Genomic DNA, 18,443 nt, shown 5'->3' on the forward strand with positions numbered 1-18,443 from the left:
GTCAAAAAGCAGAATTATATGCACTCCAGCACAAACTGAAAGAAATACTGTAAACACAGGGGGAACATAATAGTTTTTTATTATGAATATCAAAAGTGAAGTGTCAGGTTTATGATATTAACATAACTTGTTCTGTGGGAAACCATTCTGTGTTTTCATCTTCTTAAACTCATCCTAAACTGAGCCAAATCTACGATTCACAGACTCAGGATGAGCTTAAAGTTTACAATTTTGGGCTTATGTGGAATTTTTTTATATTTTTTTTAAATAACTGAACAGCCAAAAAATAATAATAATAATGTTTGATTAGTTGTCAGCATTTTAGGCAGTTTATTTGAAAAACACATACAAAAAGATCATATACAAGACAATAAATAAAAAAGAGACAGAACAGTTTGGGTTAAGCTATGCAACTTTTTGCATCATCATTAGTAATAAATACAGTACAAAATCCACCCAGAGTGAATCTAAAGATTTTCCACAATATTCACTGATCATGTTATTCTTCATTAAGATTTAGCTATTGCTTTCATATTATTGATACATACTTCTACATTTCTATAAAATACTCAAGATCATAAAACATTGCGCGGTTACAGCAAAACAGCAGTGTGTTGTACAAAGATGGCCACTTCCCTTTTTCACTGGCAGGTTAAAAATCAACATTTTTCTCAGCAGCAAAGAAACATCTGAAATATTCAAGAAGGTACAGCATCATATTAAACACGTCTACAGAGCTACTCCCACATACACATAGGAAAACCTGAGAAGGACATGCATTAAAAAGCTTGTGCTTTGAGTTCTACTGTTCATTCCGGTTCATCAGCTTGAGTTAATACTATGGCTACTGTCCAGTTCAGCCTGGAGTTACCGGGGTACGCGGTGGAGGGCACAGGGTAAGGCCAGTGAGAGCACGAAATGAAATTATAGTAAGACCAGTCAGCTTCATTCCAATCCAATACATGTTAGAATAATTTGCAGGATTAGTAGAGTATTAATAAGAAATGCACACCGAAAAACGCAGTTAGCTTATACCAAGGTGTGAAACATCTACATTGTAAAACCACAGTAACACCAGAAGTTTGCTCAAAAGATCAATGGCTCAAGGTAGCATGTAAGAGAAGTCCCACAAATCCCACACGAAGCAACTCCTAGCAATATGTAGCAACAGATAATTCAATTGATGTGGTTTCTAAATTATGATTACTAAAGCGACATGTTGATATGAGGGATATGAGCATTAAAGGATCTAATAAAATATCACGTATTATTATGAGCAAAACAAAAGCAAGCTATAAGACAAACAGGGTTGCACCCTGACATCTGTGGTAGATGGAAGCAGGAGTGATATTAAAATAAATAGAAAGTTTAAACATTCAGCGATTAAATCAATAAATGACATAAATGGAATGTAATCTAGATCAACAGCACCATGCTGGTTAGTCCCCCAGTCACCTTTTCTAATTTTTCTCCTTTGAAAAACAAAACACAGACGGCATGCACAAGCATCCCCACCAACCAATGCATAATGAGGTATTTTTTTTTATATTTTGTGTTATTTTAAATAAATATATTGATTAAATTGCAAAGTTATGAGACAGAGACATTAAATATTCCACCACAATAGCTAGCTAGCTACAGTTAGTAATAAATAATGATTGTTAAATACTTAAGGCATCTTTAATCACAGCATTCTATGTGGACTAGCAAAACCTCCATTTTCATGTATTTGTAATTTCTTTTTTTGGGATGGAGGTTACATATGTAAATAAAATAAAATAAAAATGCAACACAAACAGTCAAGTTACCTTCCAATAGTACACAAGGAAGCATGAAAATACTTGGAACTGAAAGAAAACACAAAACCTCGGACGAGAAGTACCCACACCACCAAACCAAAATATCAGGCAACGCCATATTATAGTGCATTTACAAAACACAAGCTACATTAGAACAACAATAAATATGTTTTTTTTGCAGCATTGCAGCTTCTTTTTCACGATGGTTAAAATGGACAAGGTTTTGGCGTATTAGTACCATGTCCCGATTGGCAGGTGAGCAAAGAAAAGACAAATAAAACATACAATTAAACAAAAAATTAAAAAGAAATGAAAGAAAAAGACGATTAAAATAAAATTAATGCTAAGAACAGTTGTTTGGTATTTTTCAAATGGATGGCTTTTTTCTCCCTTTCACCCTCCTTCAAGTGAAGTATGCCAACATGGTTCATGCATGATACAGAGAAACAGCTTCTATCACTGAACATATCACAGTTCTAGCAATACCATACACAAGCACCATGAGGGAGAGTGGGTGGGGGACAATCATACACATTCTAGCACATTTCACTGGCAGACGAGTTCGGATATTCCCTGTAACACCACCGCACAGTCTTGTCTTTAAGTAGCCAGAGCAACTACGATTGAAATGCAAGGAGCTGATACACAACAGAGGTGATTTACTTCTACATAGTAATCACATGTGCTTGTCTGATAGGCAATAAGGTTCTGGTAATAAGAAATAGAAATGTCACTCGAATGGCGAGACTCAGGCACTGCATCATCAGCCTCGTGTGAGTGCCGTCAAGACATGAGCAGGAATGGGACGGTTTCTGGTTTTACGGTATAGCACGGTTCTTGGCAAGTCACGGTTTCAATGCCATTAAAATTTTCCATCATCCCCTCCCTGAGGATTGAACTCATTTCACTGAGAATGCCAGTGATGGTGATGTTTGAGCATAGAATTCTTTGAAACGTTTCCTAGTGTTAAGAAAAGTAGAGCTTGTCTATGAACGGAGCAGCAAACAAGTGCAGAGATGCAACAAAAAATCAGCTGTTGATCATATTTTGACTATTTTTAGATAAAAACCTAAAAGTCTAAATTTTGCCAAATTTTGAAAACCCCACACATAATAAAACAATCTTATTTGGTGTAATTTCTAAGTCAGAAAGGTATCTACTTTCAATAATCAGAGAGGTGTACTTCAGTGAAATGATGTCAAGGAAGCAGTGACTAAAAAAAGCGATTGTCTTGTACTACAGTATCTATGCAATCGGATTGTAAAGATACTGTATTTTCTCTGACAGTTTGAGGCTTGCCTGTGGTTCATTCAGGCTGTGAGAGAGCGAGAGAGAGCAAGACTTTAAGCAGATCACAGGAGGGGTAAACAGAGTCAAAACACAAATTATGGATCCGTATTATAGGAAATACACACACAGACTGCCTTTTAGTACAGTAAACCGCACTAAACATGCTATCTGCTAATATTACTAGAACCAATTTAAAATGTAATAAGTCAGATTTAATAATGCAATAATTGAATTTTTGTTTGAACTTATGAGCAAAACTGTTTTCTATCACACACTGTGTGACATCACCACTAATCCGAACACAGATAATGTAGAATTGCTCACAGGTGTTAAAAAAATGTTTCAAGCTGCTTTCTTGTCCCTTTTTATTTCATATTTTTCAAAGACAAATTAAATCCGTTTTACCAGGTCGAAGCTAAACCCGCCACTCAATACCCTGAGTGGTGAAACTCTGCGCAAGAATTAGCATGTATATTGGGAAAATCAACCAAACCAACTGTGTTGGAATAGGAAATATAGGAATAGGAAATAAGGGCTTAAAACTGTAATTTATTATATTTATTGGAACAATAATGAAATTGACTTTAAAAAGAAATTAAATTAAATTTCCTGATAAACAACTATTTCTCAATAGATAAGGAGTGCTACACCATTTCCATTAATTAGTGCAATTGTGTGTGCATTTGTGCGGACACAAATGCACACAAATTAGTGCATTTGTGTGCAACGCATGTGTGCACACATTTATTGATCCGATCATGGAAGAGGTGAAGAAATACTTCCAAATGCAAATGTAGCATGCCAAGTCATTCTATTATTTCTAGGGATTTGCAAACATCAAAGGTTAGTTTTTATTGGAGTTCAGTAACTTAATCTTTCTCGATGCACTTCAGCACCAATGTGCTTTAAAAGGTTTAATTGACCTGTTTTAATTTAAGTATATATAATGTATGTACATATATATATACATTTTATATATATGTATATACATTTTTTTTTTCCACACCATAAACAGCATAAAAATCTAAATAAATGGACGAGTCAATGAATTCAGATTCTCTAAACCAAAGTTTGTGATTTGGGATTGGTTACTTAGTTTTCAAAAAAAATATTGTCATCTCATGATTCACTGAATTAATCGGTATTTTGGATACTTGGTAAAGATATCAAAAAAAAAAAAAGAAACTGACGAAAGATACAAACAGTATGAAAGCAGTAAGTAATAGCACTAGCTAACTAGCGACTGGCAATACAGCTGCGTTACAGCTTCCTGTCTCTGCCAGAAACAGCAATACATTGACTAGTCAAGCAGTGTGATATATTATACTGATTTTAAATTATTTTAAAGACATTATGACAAGTCAAAACAGAAAATATTGGTAAAATTGCTCTCATTCTGGTGAACCAGATGTCACTGATTGTATCATCACACCTGTACTGTTTAGTTATGTCATCACTTATCTTTTTTAATGGCTGACTTTAAACTTCATCTGAACCTTTTTGACTGTTTCAGGATTCAGACCATCATCATAACTTACATACAACTGAAACTGATTACAATTTTGTGCAAATAGCTGACACTGATTTTAAAGACGGTAAACGTCCACACACGAGTGTGTGCCTACTGTCTGTGAATACATATGTGCATCGCAATAGCAAAATTTCATAAACAATATCACTAGTTATTACAATAATACTATAGGAGTATGAGATTATATCTTAGCAGCAGCGGAAATAGTAATTGCATTTTTGCTCATGAAATAAAAACAATTAGATTATGTTGTAAATAAAACCCAGAAACCGTGGCATTTTTCCTTGCTTTCATCAAACCGGGAGAATCTCATACCGGCCCATGCCTTGTGACGAGGGAGGCTATGGAGGGAATTGCCATTAGACCCAGATCCACCCGCAGATCTTTGATTCCTAAACATGGTGATTATGAGAGAAATGCCACACTGGTGTGAGATCGGCGTCTAAAGGCAAGCGTGGTCTACTCAGGGTGAGCAGCAGGGTGAGGGATGGGTGAGGGGCTACTGGGTGCATTCTTGTCCTCCTCTATGAATGATCATAATATACGGTTCACATGCACAGACACAGTTCCTGTTTCTACTTGCTCCACAATATTAACGACACAGCCCAAGCCTGCCATACAGCATGCACATCCGAGGCCTCCGCTCTAGGTTGCAGAGGCCCCGCTACGACACTACGCACATCACTGAAAGCCATGCCTGCAGTTAGCGGGTTCAGCATCAACTCTGATGGCGTCTACTAACTGTAAATCCAAAACCATGTTAGACAAGAAAGAGGGATTTTTGGCCTTTTTTGTTTGTTTTTCTTTTAATTAGCTCTTTCTCTCGTTGCTGAATACTCAATAGAGCCGTATTCATCTTCTCTGTGGGATTTTTTTTTGACAGACATATTTCTCCAAAAGGCTTTTTGCTTGCTACACAACACTGTTACTCTGTAAATACTTATTCAGTACTATACTCCATTACACCACAAGCGTTCAGCTACAAGAGTTCACACCTAACAACCTCATGCTAATCATTTGACAATGTTCTGTACAGATGTGCTGAGTGAGGGCTTGGGCAGAGTACGGCTTAAAGGATTTTTCACAGGCCTAGGAGAGAAAGGGTAGAGAGGGCTTGGATATACTGGCAGAGAAACGACCCTAAAACACCACACTGAGCTCGGGAGGTTGGCAGTCAAGAGCGTCCTCTCTCTTGGCAGCTGTATGGAGAAATGTAAGTGGGAGTACACGATCTGACAGAGTTGTGTGAAGCCTCAGCACATCTGTCCATACGTGTCTCTGCTCCTAACCTTTACATCCAGCAAAGTCCTTTTTCAACTGACTTTCGATCCAGTCCAGCCACCTGTCTGTGCATCAACCGCCCCGTCTCTCGTTGTGTTGTATGTTGAGTGTGCTTTGTTGATCCCTCTGTCACGGCTGTCTCAGAAGGCAGGCTCTTTGAGTGATGCAGAGGGAAAGAGGGGTGTTTGGCAGGACTTCCCCAAGGACTGACCGGGGGAGACGATGGAGAAATAACAAGACCACATCTAAAGCTTCAGGAGTTAAGAGGAGCCATCAACTGTCAGGAGTCAGCTGCGTCTCGATGTCCACTCTGCAGATGGGGCATTTTCTGCTGGTGGCCAGCCACTGGTCCACACAGGCCTGGTGGAATAGGTGCATGCAGGGTAATCTCCTAAAGGAAGCAAAAACACAGGGTCAGGAGTAGTTCTGTGTTAATTGATTAAAAGAGTTTTAATCTGATAAATCATGATGCTGAGTTTTCCAAATGCTTTTATGGAAATATTGTATTGTCTCAAACATCTAATTTTTCCAGGTTTTGAAAGAAAGGCTTAAAAGAAATCATCTTGTTTCAAACATAATTTTGAAAATGTTAAAATAAACTGGCTGTGCTTTGGTGAAAGCATAATTCACCATTGGAGGTTTTATAGCTCTATAAAACAGGCTGCTCCTTTTAAAGAGCTACTGCATATATAAATTACTTGTTAATTTGATTGTATGAGCAAAGCTTTTCTGACTTTCAGCAGCTAAAGTTGAACAGGTAATTTAAGATAAAAAAGGTCCAAGATTCAGTAAAAAAAAAGCTGCGTGTCACTTTCCCTATAGACACACATCATGTGATTTGTGAAATGCTTACAGTTTGTTTCCTGTGGGCAGCATTTTCAAGACATGATGCCATAAAAAGGGAGGGGGGATACTCTGATGGGATTTTAATACCTGATACTTTGAAGTTGGGTGGCAGAACCAATTTAGGCTTAAAAACTGCTTGGATCATGTGACAGCTGTATCCAGTGTTAATATAAATAAGGTCTGAGGGCTGTAAACCACATCTTCCTTCTCTCTGTTAACTGCATGATGTTAGACCCAAAATGAAAATATTAAAGTGGGAAATGTCCCCAAAAAACTTTCATCTGGTGACAAACAAAGAGATTTTAATTCTAATAAACAAACAACAAGCTTTGCAGACATTTATCACAGAGGTGAAGCTTTGACAAATTATTTGCTATACTTAGGATGGACAACAATATTGTAAGTTATGAACTGTTAATGGTATTTAATGCAGCTGGAAACTATTTTAATTCTCCAAAATAAAACAACAAAATAATAAAACAGAAATAAAAATAAAAAAAACATGCTCAAACGAAACTATGAATAAAAGAGATGATAAAGTATCTGAAAACAAAATTGCCATTCAAAAAATACAGATCATCAGAAAGGAAATGAGCAACTTTACTTAAATTTTTTATTCGATTAATTTCTTATTGTGAAGGCCTATGTCAGTCTGCACTAAACTAGCACATAATAAGTGCATAATGAGGTTTTTAAAGGATTTCTAAAGATGTTGTATATCATAAGTACACATTTCTCCAGGCACTAATTTGCAGGGTTATCTGTTGTGTTTGTCAATTTTGAAATTATAAACACAATAAAAACAGCGGTCCGGTTTTTAAAATGAAAGCTGAAAAAAAGCAGAGTTGATGGACAGACCGATGGATGATGGAACCAAGTATTCCTCCTCAAAAAAACGTGTTTTCATGTACCTTACATCCTCCCCATCTTCCAGCATCGACAGACAAATGGTGCATTTCTCATCTGTGTCCAGCTCCTCGTCATCCAGACACATCTTCAGGTCCTGCGGTATTCTCTGCAGAGGAGAGGAGAGCACACGCAAACACACTTTAATTTTTAAACGGACGCAGTGTTGATGCCACAGGGGTGTCTGAGTCAGCTAGGGTAGGATATGTTTTCTAAAAAGAGTCACTTCATCACAGCTTCTTGAGAAGGAGAAGAAGAAAAAAAACACACCTAATATTCTCACACTTTTCCCACAGCAACTGGGTCAGACTGAGTGGAGACGTTTCTTTAAATTCACTCCACGCTCATATCTGCAGACAGCCGGATGACTCATCCCCCTCGCCTTAAATTATGAACGCTGCAGCACCGTCTCATTAAATTTCAAACAAAAATGGGCTTGACCTTTGAACTATGGTAAGAGTTGTGACCTTTTCTCGCTACCCTCTTCTTCACTCTGATCCTTCCAACTGGCGGCGCTGCCTTTCTCTGCTGTTCCCTTCTTTCACGGCTCGCTCGGCTTGTTTCTGGCCCAGTTCTTTGTCAGTAATCGTCAAAAAGGTTGCAAAGGGCCTCCAGTCGTACCTTTTTGTACTTGTGGGGGAAAGTGAATCTCTCAATGGTGGTTTGGACGGCTCCACGATTTACGCTGCCCAGTCTGTCCTCCAGCTGCAGAAGCTCCTATGAAGAAACAACATTACTAATTATTATCCAACAAAATGAGGAAGACAATAGCAAAATATTCTGAATGCAAAGGAGGCCACAAGAAAACTGTTGTCAAGTGAATATGAATACTATGAGATTAGACTTGACTCCAGAAGGAAACATAAATAAAACCTTCACAGTAAAAGACTTGAGATGATTTTACCAATCAAATCAAATCAGTTTGTACCTGTTTACTGCTACATTAAATCAATCTGCCCGTCTAGTTCTTTACAATTCCTCAAAAAGAGGAATTCATGTAAAATCAACAGATCCCCACAGTTTTTCTCACTAATGTATGCTTATGAGTTTATTGTAAATTTTCCCAAAAGAATTGTCAAAAGCATTTGGTTTAAGTGATGCTAACTCCAACCTACAGTTAGCATCACTTAAATGATGCTACACTGCTGCTTCAGCCTTAATTGATGATTGTGTTATGGCCCAAAATTATGAGTTTTGTATCCCTGGTCTGAAAAAAAAAAACAAATTGCTTGAAAATAATAATAGAAAAAACTCTGTTACAAACTGAAGCCTTCTCATATCATTGGTTACAGAGAAAATGGTGATTAATTACTGGAGTCCTGTGTGTCTGAGGCAGAGAGTGAGAAGCTGCACAGACCTCATAGCTCTCTCTGACGGCAGAAGCATGCCGGGAAGGGTTGAGACTCTGCAGAGCCAGCAAGTGCAACTGGGGATACGGATAGTTTCTGATCTCATGGACGACCTAAAAAGTGACAGATAAAAGAAGCTGGATCAGCTCCACAGCAGAAATCTGACGCTGGTCCTCCCCGGCTGCTGAGGTTCAGCTCGGAAAGCGAAATGAGAATCAGTGAAGGTTCACAGAGACTGAGATGATTTATTGCAGAGAGACCAGGGTAGAGGGGGGGTGGTTCTCACCACTTGTGTTGAGGCATTGTTTCTGGGGAAGTGGTGCATCCTGGGGGAGGTCAAGTAGTGCTGATAGTGCTGCGGCAGCGGGTGGATGTGGTACTGGTGAGGGGGCAGCCCAGCGTCCACACTCAGATCCCTGAAGAAAAGGCAAAGTCATTAACTTCTGATTAAAGACGGTGATATATTTTGTAATTAGAATATGTCAAATTAAAATGTATTCAAACAGATTTTGATTGAAATAGTAGACAACTTTAAAAAACTGTATTGGAGTTGCATGAAAATGGAAAGCCTTTTTATTAGAGCAAGCATAATTAGCTCACATCTTGTTTACTTCTGACTTTTTGTTCTGTCGTCAAGTTGTTTGCACCTCTTTCAGTTTGGCTTGACTTTTATTACTAAACCATAAAAAAATTAATAACTTCTTTTACAAGTGTAGAGAGCAGTATAAAGGCAGCATATTAATCACTAAGACCTACATCATTAAGGCCATAAAAGTCCATTTATTTGCTAAATGTCTGGCTGGCTGCTGGTAGAGTTTGAACACATATCACCTGAAATGTTGTAGCCAGCCAAATATTGCTTCCAGGTAATCCTAATATTACACTTGCTGACGCAGTGAAATTTAAAATTTCATTTATTTTGTAGGAATATATTAATGTATGTTGTGTTATAGTTAGCATTCCAGTAAATGCACCAGAATTAGACTATTTTTCACCTGGACAATGAATAATTTGTCCTGCTGAAAACAAACAAAGGTCATACAAATCAAGGTTGAAATTACTTAACTACACAAATTCTGTCAATAAATGCAATCAACATAAGTAGTAAATCTAAAACAAAGTAAAACTGCATCCCAATTATAATAAAAGAAATTAAAACAGTTGTGTTTGATAGTTTTAGTACTGTGCAGCTCCAGTCAGAAGAAAAAGAAAAGACGGCTGAAAGAAGTAAAACCTAATATGGAGACGTGAGAAATATGACAAGGAGTTAAATTATTGATAAACTCAAAGCTTTTTTTTGTAGTAGCTTAATCTGAAATAACAAAAGTTAGAAAAATCCAACCTCTAATTTGAATATGTTTGTTAATGTGGGGTGAAACTCAATTACTGACAAAACAATTCCTTAAAATTCATATAAAATAAATAGTTTTTTTTTTTTTTAATTGATGCTATTTTTAGTTTAAAATAATCTCTAGGAATGTTTAATTAGTAATTAAATTTGTTTAAATATGTATGGCTTCCTGTATGACAGGGGTACAAACATAATACATGAAAATCTATCATAAACTCTTTAAAATAGAAAAGAGAACATATACTTTAAGAAGGGCAGATGTCTACAGAGCTTCATAAGGAATATCTTTAAAAAATCAATAGCTCCTCAGCTAAATATTTATAGTTTGAACAATCTGCGGATTTCTCCATAGCAACCATTTATTTTTCAGGTTTCTTACACATTTCTATCCAGGCAGTCGTGTGTTATACCAGTAGATCTCCATTTCCTTACATTGTTTTTAAGCCAGGGGTCTCAAACTGCATTCCTGAAACTTCTACATATGTCCCTTGTCCTCCACATTTGTATTACAGAGCTCCACTCGTTAGATCATATTGACTCTCTGAAGCAGAGAGACATCTGAACATTGCAGGACTCTGGCCCTCCAGTAAAGCAGTTTAAGACCACCACTTTAAGCCAAATAATAAAATGCGCTGCTCACCAGTCGGTCCCCTCAGCCAGGTAGCGAGGCTGCTGCACCACCGGCTGAGGAGGGACATGAAGAGGAGGACCAAACTCATAGCCTGGTCGCAGTCTGTGTGGCTGGTGAGGGACTCTCTCTGGGGTGCGTCTACTAAAGGAAAGAAACCAGGCATTTGAACCTTATTCTCCATAAAATGTGACTTATTTTGCTTCCTTGATGTCTATGGACTATACAAAACATGTTCATTTAATTTTTTTGCACAAAATAGTTCTTTTTAATGAGATGTCTGGTCAGTTCAGTCTATTTTAATCTCCTTTCAGAATGAAATGTTTTGGGTTAATTTCTTGTCAATGCTGCTGGCCACGCCCCTCCATCTCAACTTTTACATTCACAAGTGAAAATAACTGCAAACAGATGTGCAGTTACAACAGCATATATTTGAAAATCAGAAGTGGAGCCTCCTGCTCAAACAACAAGAATGCAGCAAGTAGTTTTTGAATAGTAAGTCAACAGCAAAACATTTGTCTTGTCCAGCAGCCATTGTACAATGCATACAGCATAAGTAAAAGTGCTGGTGCTCAGCTTGGATGGTTAGGTAAGGGCACTGTGCCTCAACAATCAGGAGGTTTTTCAAATTACTCATTTTCCACACAGCAAAGAACATTAACTTCTTTAAAAAAAAAAACAGGTGGGTGGTTTTTTAAGCCCTTTTGTTGTTACCGAGGCCCAAATGGAAGAATAAAAATGTAAAAAATTTGAATTTTGCTTAGTACGTTCCAACCTGTTCAGCCCCCGTTGTTTTTTTTTATTTTTTATTTCACACCAAACTTTTCTGTAGATACCTGGATGGCGGCAGAATGTGTCGGTGCTGAGCCTCGAGGATCTGCTGCTGGAGGAGGTATTGCTGGTGTAATGCCTGAGGTAGGAAGGGCGGGCCGGGGATGTCCTGGAATTGCGGAGCGGGCAGCGGGTTGAGAGGTGGGTGTAGTGGAGGACCGTGCTGGTGGCCAGGAGGGGCCAGGTGGGGGTTCATGCCTGACTGCGGTTGCCCTGGATGGGGCATTGGGAAGTCCATGGGCAGAGGGGCCTGAGGACCTAACTGGAAGTGCCGGCAAGAGGTAGCATGGCTGTGCTGCTGCTGTTGCTGCTGCTGCCGATTAAAATGGGATCCTGTGAAGGATATGAAGAGCTTGTCAGGAGTCTAAAGGAAGAAACAAGTTGGAATTAATTGTGAGTGAAATGTGGTGTCGCTTCGTGTGTGATGTAGCATGTTCATGAAGCCCTACGTCTTACCTAGGGTGAAAATTACTTCTGGTTGGGAAGAAAAATGATGGTTACCACAAGTACCATGAAAGTGACCCAGTTTTGGTCTTGCACAGAAAACGTGAGCTTTTTTTTTTCTTTCTACCGACTCATGTTACCAACTCTGGTCTTCTGATTCAGAAGAGGAAAGAGACGATGTACAGGTGATGTCTTCAATGCGGTTCACCTTGCATAAATTCTGCTCCTGATTGTAGGTTAGCAGACCCAATAAAACAATATTACCTCTCTGTCTCTAAGAAATACGATCAAGTATTTCTGTGCGCATCTCACTGTTTTTTCAAGTATCTTTTATCAAATTAACTAGGCAATATTCTTTGTTATTTCACAGGAGTTAAAATAACTGTTAAGATTAAATTTTTCCACAGAAAATTCATTAATTGGCCTATTGACATTAAATTCACACCAGATGTTGTCAATAACCCAAGTAATTCACACATATAAGGAGGCTAAAACAAAATAGTCCAAAAATTGTGCATAATATAGTGGAATGACACATGGAAGTCATAAACCAAGGTGCAAAATGTCAAGGCAAAAACAAACTTAGCAGCTGAAATCTGGCTTCAATCCTTTTTCTGTGAGTTAATATATTAAGATCCTTAATTTATTTCCAATTTATAATTCATAAAAATGTATCTTATGTCAGCTTTGGCCAAAAGAGGATGAAGATTGTGAAAATAATCAGTTAAAAGGAGCATACTAAGAATGTTTGAAATTTTGTTGCAAATTATACTGAAGGCTTTGGTTTACAGAAATATTTCTAAACTCCAGTGAGTTTTGTTGGAGTTACAATCTGGCAGTGGAAAGGACCTAATTTCACCATAAAACGAATAAGACCAGAGGGTCCTCACAAGTTCTCCTACATAGTCGAAAGAAGAATCAAAAAGGTTGAATACAAAAGGCAAGGACCACGCAAAGTTTTTGAGAGGCCTGGAATCAACAAGAAAATGATTAGGAATGAGCTCAACAAAAGTAGCATATCTATACACCCACTGCATTGGACTCCACTGATGAAGAAAAGTCTGGTTTGTTTTTCAGGATGTGGCTCTGGCGGCTTTTATATCAATAAAGGAAGGGATGGAGGAACAAATTAATACACTTACTTGATAAGGATCTGAAACTAAAATGTGAAAGGGTTTTTCAACAAAATAATCAACTAGAAATAAAGCTCCCAGAAGAGTCTTCTATTACCCAGCTAGTATTAGAGCTGCACAATAGATTAACAATTTTTCCGTCATTACTCTCAAAATATCAATTTTGTATTTCTATTCCGTTATATTCAGGATGTTGGATGATGACATGATAGCAGATGACAGCAGTCAATGTTGAAAGCATCACAACAGATTAAAAAAGGAGTTGAAGAAAATTAGGATTTATCGCAAGTGTTCCACAATGTCATAGCAAGATTTTCTTAATATTCTCAAGCCTTTACTTAAATTCTGTGGAAAATGTACATAACTTACATGCAGCTCTAATGCAGATAAGGCAAAAGGAAATTCATGATCTGAAGAATTTTATGTGGAAGAATGTCAAAGGTCAAAGTCACTCCTGAATAATGTGTGATTAGTTCACACATACAGGAAGCATCTTATACCTGACATTCCCAAAAAATTTTATGGTCCAAGCCTTTAGATAAGTGTGTTTAGTGAGTGTTTCCTTTAAAATGGTGGATTCATTATTTTGTTTTTGGCCATACGGTCAGTTGTCCAGGGCACCGTCAGAAAGAGAGGATACATAAGCACTGATTTTTAAAAAATACTTTAGATCAGTAGCACCTTGAATTACTATTCAAGTAATTTTTGCAGTGAGATTTGCACTGCTTACTGCTGAAAATAGGGAAACTATATCACATATTTGATGTTTGACTCCAACGCCATTCCAATTCATACTTCAAATTTCCTATGTTTTGACTGGAGCTGCAAGTGTTCCTGGACCATTCTTTGATTTGATGTATGGACAAATTTGTTCAGGTTCTTTTGTAAATGTGGATTACTTGGGTTATAATCTGCACTTGGTGTAAACTTCATAATAACCGTCAAAATATATTTACTGCTAAAAGCATTGTCATAGTCAATACTGATTTTCCACAGTGTAAGAGTCCTTCAATACAATCTACTTTGTCTTCTTTGTCTTACACTATGACTACATTGTTTTTCCATTCAGCAGTTAAGAGGAAATAGTTTGAATGCCTTTTTCCAGCTCTCCCACCACAGCTATTTGGCAGATACAGTGAACAGACTGCTGTCTGGAAAATAAGGGAGGAAATTGCAGGCTGGGTTACACTCAGGAACAAAAAGGTTTTAATTCTCTGCCTAAAATAAACTTTTTGATTCATAAGAACAGACGATTTGCAGCTATAAGGGTAATTTCAGCTAAATTATACTTGTTCACCCAGATTTGTCTTGATTTTAACAAAAAGGAAAGTTTGCACAGAGTCACACCAATCTTTTCCTTGACAAGTGTTTTTGGAAACATTACTAGGCAAAGTCTACATTGCATTTGCTGGCAGTCAGTTTAAAAAGCGACGTGTCCCTCCGAAACAAAAAAAGAATAAAAACATCTTTGTTTCAGCTTGGTAGTTTGTCAGTACAGCCAGGCAGACAAGAGGTTGAACTTGCTGCCTCGGGTCGAGTCTAGACTGCAAACAGCACACTGCGTTTTCAAGCAGCTCAGTGAAAACGATCACCATGAATGACAGCAGATAGACTCATTCAGGCCCTGTGATGGAGGAAGCGTGGAAATTGTCTATCTTTGTCATAGCAGGAGAGGAGGTGGTTGAGGGGGAGTGGAGGGGATGGGGTGGAGGGGAGAGGGGCAGGTAGGGACAAGGCAAAAGGGGGCATGGGGGGAATAAATGGAAATCAGCAAGAAGCACACTGAAGGTTAGGATAAACACTATATTCTTTATTGAAAAATATTAGTATATGTGGAATTTGTGTTGTTTTTTTTTCCTTGTTTGTTTGTAATAGTATAAAACCATGCAACAAAACTAAACAACATAGATTGAAGGCAAGGCCCACCATGCTCCATATAGGGTTAAAAAAAGAACAAAAGCAGCATCCAATGAGCAGACGTGTTGGCTACAGCACATGATTTCAGTACAGCAAGGGTACATCTTTACTACAGAAAGATTACATTGGATTTTCACTAGTCAATGTAGAAAAAACATAAACAAAAATAATTATGAATCATAAATGTGACCATGCACTGAAAGTACTATTACCAGAACAAAAGGTAAAGAGAGACCACAACCAAACAATAAAGACGTTATTAATAATAAGAGGATATCTTTAGCAGTGCAGGAAAAAATAGGCATCCCTGTGAAATGGATAGCATTTTGGTTTTATGTTAGTGGGGTAAATTTGAAAGTGATGAACCACCAGTAAGCATGTTTTCCAATTTCATATTGAACAATTTAACATGCCCACAAAGGGCCCTGACGATTCAGTGTGATTCAAAACTTGAAATTTTGCAAAAGGGAACAAAAAGATTACACAAAAAATGGAGACAGTTATGGTAGGTTGCTGTGTGCAGGTGCAGTGTACCTTAAGTCACATGGCAGGAGGAAATTGCATGCACATGGTTCCAATTTGCATATCTGCTTAGTCAATCGCAGGTTGGTTTGATAATGTACATTGCACCTTGTGTGAAAAGAAGGAGGATGAGCCAAATTCTGGTGTTCAACGATGCAAGTGCAGTACTTTGAGGTCATGCAAAATGTATCCACTTTACAGGAATTTACAGCATGTTGTCTAACAAGACTGGATGGGAGGTACACAATGACATTCAACTGATATCTAGAAAGGAGCTATAATGTTTACTCAGTGCTACAGCAATTTGACAGAAAAAAAGACAAAACAAGGTGCTGTGTTCTAGGTGTTAGCTATAGTTTTAGTCTGCTTAACATGAAACAGTCTATAGCTGAATACATCTCGGGAAGGGGTGCTTTTAATACCAATGTCGTCTTCTGATGGAAAGAGGAAATGAAGAAGGGATTCACAATACAGCTAAATGCAGAGAACAGGCAGAGGCCACGCCACACCACACAGCAGCAGATGATCATTAGCTACACAATGGGGGGGACGACAAAGATCTGATAAATGCAGAATGTAGAGCCAGCCTCCATACTATGAAACAGGGAAATAAGAACAGAAATAAAAGCACAATGAAATCACTGATGCCACTGTTGTAAAATTAATGTTACACTGTAGCTTTATAAATGCATCTCTGCTATGTGAGCGCAGATTTGGGTTACGTTTGCAGCTCTGCAGCTTCAGACAAGCAGCTGCTGGATTGCCCAATTAGCAAATCAAAAAAGAAACGGCGGACAGGACTGATTGATCGGACATCTACGCTCTCTCCACGCATTGATTTGTATGCTGATCAATTAACACTGGTAGCAATTAGCCGAATCGTGGTGTGAAATCTGTTAGCGCCGGCAGGAGCGGATGATCTTCAAATGACATCATCCAGGCACAGATAAGCTGACTGGCTGGAGAGGCTACGTCTATTTTGCGGTATTTTAACACTGCAAATACACGACAGATTAAGTCGTGCAAATTAGTTAACAAGATGAGGATAAAAAACTGTTGATAAATACATTGTAAAGCACAACTGGTTGTGCTAATGTATCGCATTTCGAGCCGCACTCCCTAAACATGCGGAACCCTTTGTGGCAAATGTTTCCGTTCCAGAAAATAGCCGGAGCCTACAACACAGTTAGCTTATCTGTAGCAAGGGCATTTTCTTTCTAACAGGTTTTTACCACGAAGTTATCTCAGACTAATTAATACCATTCGATAAGTCTCGCTAATCTATAACGAGGTAAATTATAAAAGTACCGGCGCGGTTCGGGTCGACGTCAGGAAAAGGTTGACCGTTGGACTGAAGCTAACGGAAGCTAACGCGACGGCTAGCCAACAGCTGCAGTGAATATTAAGATAAACAGGGCACATGTTTTGGGTCGATGTGAATACTAATACCGTACCTCTGTTTCTTACTGAGCCGAATACGGGAAGAACCAGATATCCTACATGCACTAACACCATCCTGGGATCCGTATCTTATGATTCCGCCGGGTTTTTTAGAGAGATGGAGCAGTAGTAGCAGCCCATGCGGATCTACATTCAGGCGGTTGGTTGTTGCTTGCAAATACTACAGGCGAACCAACGACTGTCTGACTGGTCTGGTTGTCGCTGACAAAAGCAGACATGTCATTTTTAGTCCGGAGCAAAAGAGGGCGGTGTTGCAGCGCTGCATGCTGCAACTGGAGGTATCTCAAGGTGAACCTGTCCGGACCTGACAATTCAGCTTAATTTATATTACTGCGACCATGAAACAGGCTGTTACACAGGAAAAATGTGCTAAGCTGTAATGCTTCACGTTTGAAGGGCTTCCTGCACTCAAACAGGCTATTGATGTTTCACCTAATAAAAAAAAAGACTCGGAGGAAATGGATCGGAAATGAGAATGTGCAAATCAGTGCCAAAAATGGAAGAGGATTGGGGCCACTGAAAAATTCAAATCGATGAATAACAATGAAATTACAGTTGGAGTTGTTAATAAAAAATACAGTTATTGATTTCTCTGAGCGTCCTCTTAATGAAACAGCTTTACAATAACAGTGTCTTCAGTCAGAGGCTACTTCAGAGCCACTATGATACAGACTGCTACAGGAGATCCTTTCTCCCATCAGAATTTGCAATTCTTTGAAATATTTGATATCAATAAAGTGTTTTTGTATTTCACAATTCTGACTTTAATCTCAAAATTATGAGATTAAGTTCTGACTTGCTTTAAAGTCAGAACTATCTGATAATTTTCTTGCATAACCAAGTGCCTGGGAAAAAAGGAAATCTAGTTTAGTAAATCTATGCCCTTATAATAATGATAATTAGTTTTTCTTCAATTAAAAAAAACACAAATGGGGATTTGCTACTGGCATCAGTCTGGTAAACAACAATAGATGTTTCTGGCTGAGAGGAGAAGCGTCTTGAGTAAATTGACTTCCTTACTGGATCAGAGAAAATGAGTTCTATTTATACTCAGAAAATAAATCAAGATTCTAACACCACTTCATTTAGGAGTTGACCTTCAGAAATGGCACTTGCTAACTTTACAGACTTACTTGAGTCAGGCAGGAGAGACA

General features: G+C 38.1%; 1 protein-coding gene across 1 annotated transcript; it reads right to left on the reverse strand.

The window, feature by feature from the left end:
* Nucleotides 1-62: 62 nt before the first annotated feature.
* ark2cb (arkadia (RNF111) C-terminal like ring finger ubiquitin ligase 2Cb) lies at nt 63-17,675 on the reverse strand. The gene is made up of 8 exons (XM_055039408.1): nt 17,283-17,675; nt 11,818-12,145; nt 10,994-11,125; nt 9,289-9,418; nt 9,011-9,115; nt 8,275-8,370; nt 7,659-7,762; nt 63-6,292 (listed from the first exon to the last, which is right to left on the reverse strand). The coding sequence occupies exons 1-8, from the start codon at nt 17,341-17,343 to the stop codon at nt 6,175-6,177; spliced, it is 1,074 nt and encodes a 357-aa protein (XP_054895383.1). The 5' UTR covers nt 17,344-17,675; the 3' UTR covers nt 63-6,174.
* Between the last annotated feature and the right edge of the window lie 768 nt (nt 17,676-18,443).

Source organism: Poeciliopsis prolifica, unplaced genomic scaffold (genome assembly GCF_027474105.1).
Source record: "Poeciliopsis prolifica strain line A6 unplaced genomic scaffold, Auburn_PproV2 SCAFFOLD014, whole genome shotgun sequence".
Lineage (NCBI taxonomy): Eukaryota > Metazoa > Chordata > Actinopteri > Cyprinodontiformes > Poeciliidae > Poeciliopsis > Poeciliopsis prolifica.

Excerpts from the sequence above, each read along its gene's own strand:
- ark2cb (XM_055039408.1), bottom strand. The coding sequence starts at position 17,343 with ATGGTGTTAGTGCATGTAGGATATCTGGTTCTTCCCGTATTCGGCTCA. Across the intron at positions 12,146-17,282 it reads CGGCTCAGTAAGAAACAGAG|GATCCCATTTTAATCGGCAG; the intron begins GTACGGTATTAG and ends TATCCTTCACAG. Across the intron at positions 11,126-11,817 it reads CACATTCTGCCGCCATCCAG|TAGACGCACCCCAGAGAGAG; the intron begins GTATCTACAGAA and ends TCTTTCCTTTAG.